We start from the raw sequence: 13,647 nt of genomic DNA, 5'->3' as shown, positions 1-13,647 counted from the left end.
CCCAATGAACAAAAAAAAAAAAAAAAAAAAAAGTGTGGCTGTGTCCCAGTAACACTTTATTTACAAAACCTGGCATTGCGCCTGATTGGGCCCTTGGGCCCTAGTTTGCCAACTCCTGGTCTAAGATATGGTGAATACCTCGAAACAGATCACAAATATCTTGGGATATAGAGTATCAGGAATAAGTTTTTCCTGCTGTTTCTTCATGTCTTAATCAGTTGTCTGCTCAGTATCTGGTATCCAGCTAACTCCTCTCTGGTATGTTATGAGAATAGCACAGGGCCTAACGCATAATAGGACTTCAGAAAATGTTTGATGATGCTGTATGGATGTCTGCTCTCTTCCACAGTAGATGGGTTGACCACATTGATCTAATCCATTTCCTTTTTTCTTTCTGAAATTGGCTTATCACCTCATAGGAAACCCAGAAGTTCTCTGAACAAGTCCATGCTTCCATCAAGGCAATTATTGCAGTATACTATTCGCTTCCCAAGGATCAGGGTAAGCCACTCCATACACGTAAGCATTCAGTTTATGGGATAGATCTTTGCTACTATGACAGCTTCTATCCTGAAACTTTTACCTTTTCCTCATTTTGAGCATGGAATGTAACTTTCTCCCATAAAGTGCAGTCAAAGGTAGTTATGTAATATATGTGACCTCCATAAGTAAGCGTTTGTGCTAAGGTTCAGATGCTGTGTTCCCATCTCCCCTGCCTTGCCTGACTCTTTTTTTTTTTTTAATAAATTTATTTTATTTATTTATTTTTGGCTGCATTGGGTCTTTGTTGCTGAGTGTGGGCTTTCTCTACCTGCAGCGAGCAGGGGCCACTCTTCATTACGGTGCACGGGCTTCTCATTGTGGTGGCTTCTCTTTTTGTGAAGCACAGGCTCTAGGCATGCGGGCTTCAGTAGTTGTGGCTCACGGGCTCTAGAGCATAGGTTCAGTAGTTGTGGCACACGGGCTTAGTTGCTCCGCGGCATGTGGGATCTTCCCGGACCAGGGTTCGAACCTGTGTCCCCTGCACTGGCAGGCGGATTCTTAACCACTGTGCCACCAGGGAAGCCCTTGCTTGACTCAACATTTTTAATTCTCCCTGGCTCCTCCCTCTCTCTAACATTATAACTGCCACAGATGCTGGTTGGATATCAGCCCCATCCCCAGGCCCAGGCAGTCCCCAGGCTCCTCCACCCATATTACATCACATGCTGTTCCTGAGCTCCCTTATAGGTTAAGTGGCCTCCAGCCCTGCTTGTATATTCATGCCTTGATTATAATCATGCTATAATTATAAATGAGTACATGTCTCATGGATCTTCAGGGCTACTCATGTGGTTTAAACTTAAAGTGTTTTATCCACAGTTGTCAAGAAGCCACTGGTTTTTTTAAAATTTATTTTTGGTGACGACCAGGCTGCTTAGTCTTTGGGTTTGGCTACAGGAATCACCCTGCGAAAGCTGGTACGGAGTGCCACTCTGGACATCGTGGATGGCATGGCTCAGCTTGTGGAAGTGCTTTATATCACTCCAACTCAGAGGTAGTGATGCCACAGTTGGGGTTATTGGTTAATGGGGTTCCTTGCTTCTGGGAGGGGGGAAAAACTAATTTTAACAGCAAAGTTACTGATAACTGAGAATAATGACCAGCAGGAAGGACCTTTTAGGAAACAGGAACCTAGGTTATTGATACATCCTTATTGATTCCTTTCTGCAGCCCTGAGAACCTTATTTCCTACAACAGTGTCTGGGAGGCGTGCCAGCAGGTGCCTCGGATCCCAAGAGGTGGGTGAGAGTGCAAAGTGGACATCGACTCTGCTGGCCAAAGCAGATAGACGTCTCATATCTAGCTGCCATTTTTGTAGTATATATGTATTTTTACTTATATAAAGAGCTTAGTGAAATAGATCTGGTTTATCACCAACATGAAAAGACAGGTATTAATACTTTTTGCCAGTCTTTTTAGTTCTCATAACTTCTAAATTCAAACACTCTCTGGCTGTGGCTCTGTCTCTTGTTGAAAGACATGGTTTCCTCTTCTGGTCCTGCCCCAGGGGCAGTATTTTGAGGACACTGAAGCAGTTATGAGGTAGAGCCTGCTAGGCCAAAAGCAGTGGTCATCTAAGAGGACCATGATGAGAAACATCATATGACCATTTTATTTCTTCCTGTGGTGAATGACAAAAAGCTTTTCAGCCCCTGTCTGAGTACCCAGAGGATGTATGTGAGAAGAATTTTACATTAAACTGCTGCCCTTGTTGACTGTCCTTGGCACTCCTTTCAAATGGGAACATTGTTGCTTTTTGCAGACTTAAGAGAATTGTTGGGTTTCTTCTCTAATTATAGTACTTCCAATTCTTCACTCATAGATAACAAAGCTGCAGCCCTTTTAGTGCTGACGAAGAGTGTGGATCTTGTGAAGGATGCACATGAGGAAATGGAGCAGGTGAGGGGACCTCTGTCTTTGATGGTCATCAGAAGGCAACTCTGTCTAGATGAGGATCGGTTATAAAGAGAGAAGATGTGCTGAGCGTCGACCAAATAGGTCCCATCCTCACTCCTGTCCTCCATCTCCTATCTCCCACCCCGTGCTGGTGTGTGATTTAGTACCATTCCCCTCTGTTCCACTGCTGCACTAGGAGAGTCAGAAGAGGGTTTATGAAGTGATTCAACTCTGTAGCCATTAGGGAAGTAGCAGGCTAAAGTCTGGGGACAACTCGGACATGATGCTGAAAGTACAACACCTTTTTATTTTTTTGGCATTCACATGTATCATGGTGTGCCTTAGGCTGTGGAAGAATGTGACCCTTACTATGGCCTCTTGAGTGACATTGAGGAGGACAACTCTGACAGCCACGGTGATGAGGAGGATATATTGGGATGTCCAAGCAATCGGGACTCATATTGGTCAGAGGAAGATCAGGAGCTCATAATCCCATGCCTTGCACTGGTGAGAGCATCCAAAGCCTGCCTGAAGAAAATCCGGCTCTCAGTGGCAGAGAATGGGAAGAAGGATCAGGTGGCTCAGCTGGATGACATTGTGGACATTTCTGATGAGATCAGCCCTAGGTAAGCGTCATCTCCACTCAAAACCTCTGAGCAGCAGCATTCTGATGTCAACTTGTGCCGTCAACCCAAGGTTTTTCCCCACCTTTTTATTTTGAAAATTTTCAAACCTACAGGAAGGTTGAAAAAGTATTGCAGTGAGTACCTATACCTCCATCTAGATTCACCTATTGTTCACAATTTTTTCTCTATTGGTTTATTTCTCTATAATTAGAGGTAGCTTTTTAAAAATTGAAGTAGATGTGCCATTTTTATCCCTGAACCATTTGAGAGTAAGTTGCAGACATTAATGACATTTCATCCCTAAATATTTCAGTGTGTATCTCCTAAGAACAAACATTCTTACTCTTAGTATTACATTTAAGAAATTTACATCAACTATAATAATGTTATCTAATATTCAGATTTCCCCAGTTGTCTCTACAATGTCTTTTATAGCTTTTTTTTAAAAATTCAGGGTTCCGTCAAGGTGTCATACCACATTTGGTTGTCTTCTCTTTGGTGTCTTGCAACTACAACAGTCCCTGTCCTTTTTAGCTTCTTTTGACATTGACTATTTTTTTTAATGTATTTTTTTAACATTGACATTTTTAAAGAATCCAGGTCAGTTGCCATGTAGAATATCCAACAATCTGGATTTATGTGATTGTTTTCTCATAATTATATTCAGGTTAAACACTTTTTGGCAAGAATATCACATAGTTGAGTGTTTTGTGCTTTTCATTGTATCATATCATATCGGGGAGGCACATGGTGTTAGTTTGTCCCATTATTGGTGGTATAGTAATAACTTGATTGCTTGGTTAAAGTGGTGCCCACTTTAGTGGCATTCAGGGATGAACCCTGCCTGTGTTAGTTATTAAATTTATGGTTTCAGATCCTCACATTTTTAACTAAATTAATTATGTCCCATCCTACTGGTCAAGGGAGGTTCCCCCCCAGCTTCCTAGTGAAACAGGGTATGTATGTATTCCGTAAATACTGGTTGAATTGGTTATTTATTGGTTGCCCAATTTAAGGAACTGATACGCATTTCTGGGAGTCATTTTTTCACTAGTCACATCCTTACTTGTATACTGGAGACCACCCAGCTGAGCTTTCTTCCTTCTTTGTTAATGGTTATTTTTGCTTTCTCCCCTTAAGTGTGGATGATTTGGCTCTGAGCATATACCCACCTGTGTGCCATCCAACTGTGCGAATCAATGTAAGTACCAGCTTTGAGGGAATAGCTACAGACCTAATTGGTAGAATTTCAGTAATCACTAGTATTTCCTTTAAGCTATAGGGAATATGTTTATTTGTTACACTTGGATGCAAGTACAACAGTAATGTCACGATGTGTTTGTGCTTGATCTTTATCAAGCTGAATTTGAATTCTAATAGCCACGAGCTCTGGTAGTACTCTCTTCCATAACCACTTGGGTAATCATTTAGAAAAACCCAAAGACCATGGAAAATCCTGCTTTGAAAAGAAAGTCTTAATTACTACAGTGCTTTAGGATTCTTTCAACCTGAAGTCACAAGTTTCTAATTTCCTATATAGGCCAAAATAGGTGTTTCAGAAACATACTCTGTTTTAATATCAACACATTGTATAATTTAACCACAAGGGTTAAGCTCTTTATAAAAATCTGATTTTATTGTATTCTTTCAAGTCCTGGGTCCTGTGCTAGAGTTCTATTCTCTTATTTTTATAAACTTCAACTTCTTATGTCTCATTTTATTGGAAAGAGAAGCAAAACTGCCAGTGGCTTATATTTTACCATCAGATGTATCAATCCTAATAATATTTGGTAAATTAGATAGAGGAAATTAGAGCGATCAAATGTATCTTCACAATGTGCAAACACCTTGGAGTACAATAGGATCCTTTTGGGCATTAACTTTTTTTTTCCCAATATACTTTTTTAAAAGTTGACTTCGTAAGAAATAAACACCTTTAGCAATATGCCTTGTCAGTTACCCCAAATAAAATTTTAAGGAATGCACAGTGTATTGGAAGCATACATACATCCTCATGTTATCTTGTTATTGGTATTCCTAAAATTCTGTAAGTAAATAAAAAAAAAAAAAAATCCAGGGGCTTCCCTGATGGTGCAGTGGTTAAGAATCCACCTGCTGGAAGTTGGAGGAAGATGGCAGAAGAGTAAGACGTGGAGATCACCTTCTTCCCCACAGATACACCAGAAATACATCTACACGTGGAACAACTCCTACAGAACACCTACTGAATGCTGGCAGAAGACCTCAGACCCAAAAGGCAAGAAACACCCCACGTACCTGGGTAGGGCAAAAGAAAAAAGTAAACAGAGACAAAAGAATAGGGATGGGACCTGCACCAGAGGGAGGGAGCCGTGAAGGAGGAAAGGTTTCCACACACTAGAAGCCCCTTCGCGGATGGAGACTGCGGGTGGCAGAGGCGGGGAGCTTCGGAGCCACGGAGGACAGCGCAGCAACAGGGGTGCGGAGGGAAAAGCAGAGAGATTCCCGTACAGAGGATCGGTGCCGACCGGCACTCACCAGCCCGAGAGGCTTCTCTGCTCACCCGCCGGGGCGGGCGGGGCTGGGAGCTGAGGCTTGGGCTTCATTCGGATCACAGGGAGAGGACTGGGGGCATGAGCACAGCCTGAAGGGGTTAGTGCACCACGGCTGGCCAGGAGGGAGTCCGGGGAAAAGTCTGGACCTGCCGAAGAGGCAAGAGACTTTTTCTTCCCTCTCTGTTTCCTGGTGTGCGAGGAGAGGGGATTACCAGTGCTGCTTAAAGGAGCTTCAGAGACAGGTGAGAGCCGCGGCTATCAGCGGGCACCCCAAAGACGGGCATGAGACGCTAAGGCTGCTGCTGCCACCACCAGGAAGCCTGTGTGCGAGCACAGGTTACTCTCCACACCTCACTTCCAGGGAGACTGTGCAGCCTGCCACTGCCAGGGTGCCAGGATCCAGGGACAACTTCCCCAGGAGAATGTACGGTGCGCCTCAGGCTGGTGCAACGTCACGCCAGCCTCTGCCGCCTCAGGGTCGCCCCACATCCTTACCCCTCCCTCCCCCCGGCCTGAGTGAGCTGGAGCTCCCGCATCAGCTGCTCCTTTAACCCTGTCCTATCTGAGCGAAGAACAGACGCCCTCCAGCGACCTACACACAGAGGCGGGGCCAAATCCAAAGCTGAGCCCCGGGAGCTGTGCGAACAAAGAAGAGAAAGGGAAATCTCTCCCAGCAGCCTCAGGGGCAGCGGATTAAATCTCCGCAATCAGCTTGATGTACCCTGCATCTGTGGAATACATGAATAGACAACGAATCATCCCAAATTGAGGAGGTGGACTTTGAGAGCAAGATTTATTATTTTTTCCCCTTTTCCTCTTTTTGCGAGTGTGTATGTGTATGCTTCTGTGTGAGATTTTGTCTGTATAGTTTTGCTTTCACCATTTGTCCTAGGGTTCTATCCGTCCGTTTTTTTGTTTGTTTTTTTACTTTTTAAAAAAATTGTTTTCTTAATATTTTTATTATTTTATCTTTATTTTATTTTACCCTTTTTCTTTCTACTTTTTCTCCCTTTTATTCTGAGCTATGTGGATGAAAGGCTCTTGGTGCTTCAGCCATACCAGCTTTACAACAAATGCTAAAGGAACTTCTCTACACAAGAAACACAGGATAAGGAAAAGACCTACAATAACGAACCAAAAACAATTAAGAAAATGGGAATAGGAACATACATATCAATAATTACCTTAACTGTAAATGGATTAAATGCTTCCACTAAAAGACACAGATTGACTAAATAGATACAAAAACAAGACCATATATATGCTGTCTACAAGAGACTCACTTCAGACCTAGAGACAAATACAGACTGAAAGTGAAGGGATGGAAAAAGATACTCCATGCAAATGGAAACCAAAAGAAAGCTGGAGTAGCAATTCTCATGTCAGACAAAATAGACTTTAAAACAAAGACTATTATAAGAGAGACAGAAGGACAGTACATAATGATCAAGGGATTGATCCAAGAAGAAGATATAACAATTGTAAATATTTATGCACCCAACATAGGAGCACCTCAATACATAAGGCAAATACTAACAACCATAAAAGGGGAGATCAACAGTAACACATTCATAGTAGGGGACTTTAACACCCCACTTTCACCCATGGACAGATCATCCAAAATGAAAATAAATAAGGAAACACAAGCTTTAAATGATACATTAAACAAGATGGACTTAATTGATATTTATAGGACACTCCATCCAAAAACAACAGAATACACATTTTTCTCAAGTGCTCATGGAACATTCTCCAGGATAGATCATATCTTGGGTCACAAATCAAGCCTTGGTAAATTTAAGAAAACTGAAATTGTATCAAGTATCTTTTCCGACCACAACGCCATGAGACTAGATATCAATTACAGGAAAAGATCTGTAAAAAATACAAACACATGGAGGCTAAACAATACACTACTTAATAATGAAGTGATCACTGAAGAAATCAAAGAGGAAATAAAAAAATACCTAGAAACAAATGACAATGGAGACACGACGACCCAAAACCTATGGGATGCAGCAAAAGCAGTTCAAAGAGGGAAGTTTATAGCAATACAATCCTACCTTAAGAAACAGGAAACATTACGAATAAACAACCTAACCTTGCACCTAAAGCAATTAGAGAAAGAAGAACAAAAAAACCCCAAAGTTAGCAGAAGGAAAGAAATCATAACGATCAGATCAGAAATAAATGAAAAAGAAATGAAGGAAACAATAGCAAAGATCAATAAAACTAAAAGCTGGTTCTTTGAGAAGATAAACAAAATAGATAAACCACTAGCCAGACTCATCAAGAAAAAAAGGGAGAAGACTCAAATCAATAGAATTAGAAATGAAAAAGGAGAAGTAACAAATGACACTGCAGAAATACAAAAGATCATGAGAGATTACTACAAGCAACTCTATGCCAATAAACTGGACAACCTGGAAGAAATGGACAAATTCTTAGAAATGCACAACCTGCCAAGACTGAATCAGGAAGAAATAGAAAATATGAACAGACCAATCACAAGCACTGAAATTGCAACTGGGATTAAAAATCTTCAACCAACAAAAGCCCAGGACCAGATGGCTTCACAGGCGAATTCTATCAAACATTTAGAGAAGAGCTAACACCTATCCTTCTCAAACTCTTCCAAAATATAGCAGAGGGTAAGAAAACTACAGGCCAGTATCACTGATGAACATAGATGCAAGAATCCGCAACAAAATACTAGCAAGCAGAATCCAACAGTACATTAAAAGGATCACATACCATTATAAACTGTTTATCCCAGGAATGCAAGTATTCTTCAATATATGCAAATCAATCAACGTGATACATCATATTAACAAATTGAAGGAGAAAAACCATATGATCATCTCAATAGATGCAGAGAAAGCTTTCGACAAAATTCAACACCCATTTATGATAAAAACCCTCCAGAAAGTAGGCATAGAGGGAACTTTCCTCAACATAATAAAGGCCATATATGACAAACCCACAGCCAACATCGTCCTCAGTGGTGAAAAACTGAAAGCATTTCCACTAAGATCAGGAACAAGACAAGGTTGCCGACTCTCACCACTCTTATTCAACATAATTTTGGAATCAGAGAAGAAAAGGAAATAAAAGGAATCCAAATCGAAAAAGAAGTAAAGCATGTCACTGTTTGCAGATGACGTGGTAGTATACATAGAGAATCCTAAAGATGCTACCAGAAAACTACTAGAGCTAATCAATGAATTTGGTAAAGTAGCAGGATACAAAATTAATGCACAGAAATCTCTGGCATTCCTATATACTAATGATGAAAAATCTGAAAGTGAAATCAAGAAAACACTCCCATTTACCATTGCAACAAAAAGAATAAAATATCTAGGAATAAACCTACCTAAGGAGACAAAAGACCTGTATGCAGAAAATTATAAGACACTGATGAAAGAAATTAAAGATGATACAAATAGATGGAGAGATATACCATGTTCTTGGATTGGAAGAATCAACATTGTGAAAATGACTCTACTACCCAAAGCAATCTACAGATTCAATGCAATCCCTATCAAACTACCACTGGCATTTTTCACAGAACTAGAACAAAAAATTTCGCAATTTGTATGGAAACACAAAAGACCCCGAATAGCCAAAGCAATCTTGAGAACGAAAAAAGGAGCTGGAGGAATCAGGCTCCCTGACTTCAGACTATACTACAAAGCAACAGTAATCAAGACAGTATGGTACTGGCACAAAAACAGAAAGATAGATCAATGGAACAGGATAGAAAGCCCAGAGATAAACCCACGCACATATGGACACCTTATCTTTGATAAAGGAGGCAGGAATGTACAGTGGAGAAAGGACAGCCTCTTCAGTAAGTGGTGCTGGGAAAACTGGAGACATATATGGAAACATGTAAAAGTATGACATTAGAACAATCCCTAACACCATACACAAAAATAAGCTCAAGATGGATTAAAGACCTAAATGTAAGGCCAGAAACTATCAAACTCTCAGAGGAAAACATAGGTAGAACACTCTATGATATAAATCAAGATCCTTTTTGACCCACCTCCTAGAGAAATGGAAATAAAAACAAAAATAAATAAATGGGACCTAACGAAACTTCACAGCTTTTTGCACAACAAAGGAAACCATAAACAAGACCAAAAGACAACCCTCAGAATGGGAGAAGATATTAGCAAATGAAGCAACTGACAAAGGATTAATCTCCAAAATTTACAAGCAGCTCATGCACCTCAATAACAAAAAAACAAACAACCCAATCCAAAAATGGGCAGAAGACCTAAATAGACATTTCTCCAAAGAAGGTATACAGATTGCCAACAAACAGATGAAAGAATGCTCAACATCATTAATCATTAGAGAAATGCAAATCAAAACTACAATGAGATATCATCTCACACCAGTCAGAATGGCCATCATCAAAAAATCTAGAAACAAATGCTGGAGAGGGTGTGGAGAAAAGCTAACACTCTTGCACTGTTGGTGGGAATGTGAATTGGTACAGCCACTGTGGAGAACAGTATGAAGGTTCCTTAAAAAACTACAAATAGGGGCTTCCCTGGTAGCACAGTGGTTGAGAATCTTCCTGCTAGTGCAGGGATCATGGGTTCGAGCCCTGGTCTGGGAAGATCCCACATGTCACGGAACAACTGGGCCCGTGAGCCACAACTACTGAGCCTGCGCGTCTGGAGCCTGTGCTCCGCAATAAGAGAGGCCGCAATAGAGGCCCGCGCATCGCGATGAAGAGTGGCCCCCGCTTGCCACAATTAGAGAAAGGCCTCCCACAGAAACAAAGACCCAACACAGCAAAAATAAATAAATTTAAAAAAACTACAAATAGAACTACCATATGACCCAGCAATCCCACTCTTGGGCATATACCCTGAGAAAACCATAATTCAAAAAGAGTCATGTACCAAAATGTTCATTGCAGCTCTATTTACAATAGCCCGGAGATGGAAACAACCTAAGTGCCCATCATCGGATGAATGGATAAAGAAGATGTGGCACATATATACAATGGAATATTACTCGCCTTAAAAAGAAACGAAATTGAATTATTTGCGGTGAGGTGGATGGACCTAGAGTCTGTCATACAGCGTGAAGTCAGAAAGAGAAAGACACATACCGTATGCTAACACATATATATGGAATCCAAGAAAAAAAAATGTCATGAAGAACCTAGGGGTAAGACAGGAATAAAGACACAGACCTACTACTAGAGAACGGACTTGATGATATGGGGAGGGGGAAGGGTAAGCTGTGACAAAGTGAGAGAGTGCAATGTTCATATATACATTACTGAACATAAAATAGGTAGTGGGAAGCAGCCGCATAGCACAGGGAAATCAACTTGGTGCTTTGTGACCACCTGAAGCCCATGCATCTAGAGTCCATGCTCCACAACAAGAGAAGCCACTGCAGTGAGAAACCTACGCACCACAGTGAAGAGTATCCCCCCGCTCACCGCAACTAAAGAAAGCCCGTGCAGCAAGGAAGACCCAATGCAGCCAAAAAAAAAAATCCAGTTGTTTCTGCTATTATATATCCTGAACTATCAGCAATTGGGACAAATTCAGGTTATATTCTTCCTTTTTCTGTTTTCTTTAATTAAAAAATATTTTAAATATAGAAAAACTTATAAAGATATTATAGCTGGATTCCCTGGTGGCACAGTGGTTAAGAATCCGCCTGCCAATGCAGGGGACATGGGTTCAAGCCGTGGTCTGGGAAGATCCCACATGCCGCAGAGCAGCTAAGCCCGAGTGCCACAACTACTGAGCCTGTGCCCTAGAGCCTGCGAGCCACAACTACTGAGCTCACATGCCACAACTACTGAAGCCTGCGTGCCTAGAGCCCGTGCTCTGCAACAAGAGAAGCCACTGCAATGAGAAGACTGCACACCACAATGAAGACTAGCCCCTGCTCACTGCAACTAGAGAAAGCCAGCACAGCAACAGAAGACCCAATGCAGCCAAAAGTAAATAAATAAATAAGTTTATTTAAAAAAAAGATGTTATAGCAACAGTATTAATAAGATTTTGCTAAATAGAGAAGAATCCATGATCCCACCACCCTAATCTAATCAACATTTTTGTTTTTCACTGTTTTCTCCAATGGATTTTTTATTACTTGAGTATTAAGTAATAATAATGACTTTTTATTACTTGAGTATTAAAATATTTTAGCTCTCCTTCCCCCACACCCCCTATTTTTCCCTCCTTTCCTTTTTATGGTAGGGCTCAGGGTGAGTAACTTCTCTTGTTTTTTTCTAGTGTGCAAAACTTGTATCCGTTTTAAAGAAGGCACTTGAAATTACAAAGTGAGTATGAAGACTTATCCCCAAATAGCTTTTTGAGAATAAACCTATATAGCCATTCTCAACACCCAAACCCCCATTTCGAGGAGCAGAAGGTGAGTGTAGTGTTTTATTTCAACTTTACCTGTGGAGCAGCTGTATTTCTGCAGAGAAACTTGCCTTTTCTTACTGTAATTTTCCCTGTGCTCCCTTTTGAGGATAGGTTTTTCCTTGACATTATAATAAATTTAACTTCTGGTTTTCCCATTCCATTTGCAGAGCAAGTCATGTGACCCCACAGCCAGAAGATAGTTGGATCCCTTTACTTATTAATGCTGTTGATCATTGCATGAACAGAATCAAGGAGCTCACTCAGCATGAAGTTGAATTATGAATTTTCAGGCTCATTTGTACTCGCCTCTCTCCCTTTCTGTCACAGCCAAGCTCTGATGTCTGCTTTTAGAATGGGGCTAGGATACTTTCTGGATCGAAAGGGAGGTCCTGTCTATACTTATCAAGAGACACTATTACCAAAGTTTGTTGATTAGGCCAAACTGGCAATTATTTATAAACCATATGAATATGATATGTTTTTCTGTGCCAGATATAAAGGATAACTATGAGTTTTTGTTCTTGAGTTGCCTCTCAGAGATTCCTGGGGAAGCTGCCTTATTCCCTATTTGCAATAACGTGTGTCGTTTCATTGTTAAAGATATTGATAGTCTCAATAAAATGCTAACCTACTAGTGGTTAAATGAGTACCTTTCCAAAGTCTTTTCTACCAGAAATATGTGGGTTGAGACTAACAACATTGCTTTTGTTTAGGTTTATAGGTCTAAAGATCTGATTCTGCTCAGAAATATATTTAGAACAAAAAGACTTGACTTTTTTTAGAGCAGATGTCTCCAGAACCCCTCTTAGTACTTCAGCATGTTGTAGAATATAATTATTCTTACCAGGAGGTTCTTCTGAATATTATTCCAGTTTACTCCATGCCTCTATTGGTATTGAGCTTGTGAAAATTAATAAAGGGAAACCTTCTTTAAAATGAGTTGAGAGGCCAGAAAGGGCAGGGCGGGGTGGGGGGGGTGCTCTCATGCAGTACCACTGTAGGTCAATAACAGGAAGGACTGTCAGTTACAGACAGGAATGATGTATATTGCCTCTCCTAGGAGAAACTGACTACCCCAGCTACTAAGCCAGTGAGAACCCCTCATCACCCTGAATTCTTGCTTTCCTCCATGGAATTTTCAGAACTCCAGCTTCCTCCTTTTTACTCCTTCATTTGTGGGACTTGCCTGTGGCTTTTACCATAGCCTGTTTGACCCGAATTGCAGTTCTTTGTTATTCCTGAATAAACCCATCTTACTGGTAATATAACTGGCTGTTTTTTTAGGTTAACAAGCTCAGTTGTTAGGTTTGTTCACCTTATTGAACAGGGTTGTTTTCCTTATACATACTTGTATTGTTGTTCTCTATTTTGTATTACGTATCCCCAAATGTAAGTACAAAATTTTTATAAATCAAAAAATTTTAAATGTATGAGAGTTTATATAATATTAAGGGCCTCTTCAGTTAATCCTTTTGCAAAACCATCGCCATTTAATTATATTTTTGCATCACTCTGGAAAATCACATCTTGGAAAGCATGGTAAACCTGGAAGGTCATATCTTAGAGAGCAAGGTACACAGTGATGTATATTCTGGTGACCTGACTTAGGCCTTATGTATGTACTACAGGTCTCCA

At 40.7% G+C, this 13,647-nt stretch overlaps 1 protein-coding gene across 2 annotated transcripts in view; it reads left to right on the top strand.

The window, feature by feature from the left end:
• The window catches only part of CCNDBP1 (cyclin D1 binding protein 1), a 15,882-nt gene extending 3,224 nt beyond the window's left edge, over positions 1-12,658 (top strand). The window contains exons 4-12 of one of the 2 annotated variants that reach the window (XM_024732480.1): positions 420-501; positions 1,441-1,537; positions 1,714-1,781; positions 2,366-2,442; positions 2,785-3,065; positions 4,206-4,266; positions 5,241-5,322; positions 11,878-11,924; positions 12,180-12,658. In XM_024732480.1, the coding sequence (XP_024588248.1) occupies positions 420-501; positions 1,441-1,537; positions 1,714-1,781; positions 2,366-2,442; positions 2,785-3,065; positions 4,206-4,266; positions 5,241-5,322; positions 11,878-11,915 (786 nt within the window). In that variant the 3' untranslated portion in view covers positions 11,916-11,924; positions 12,180-12,658. The remainder of the gene's footprint in view (positions 1-419; positions 502-1,440; positions 1,538-1,713; positions 1,782-2,365; positions 2,443-2,784; positions 3,066-4,205; positions 4,267-5,240; positions 5,323-11,877; positions 11,925-12,179) is intronic. The other variant, XM_024732479.1, reaches the window with a different exon arrangement.
• Positions 12,659-13,647: the final 989 nt, after the last annotated feature.

Source organism: Neophocaena asiaeorientalis, unplaced genomic scaffold (assembly GCF_003031525.2).
Source record: "Neophocaena asiaeorientalis asiaeorientalis breed wild unplaced genomic scaffold, Neophocaena_asiaeorientalis_V1.1 scaffold119, whole genome shotgun sequence".
NCBI classification, from domain to species: domain Eukaryota; kingdom Metazoa; phylum Chordata; class Mammalia; order Artiodactyla; family Phocoenidae; genus Neophocaena; species Neophocaena asiaeorientalis.
This window is presented reverse-complemented; position numbering and strand designations above follow the sequence as displayed.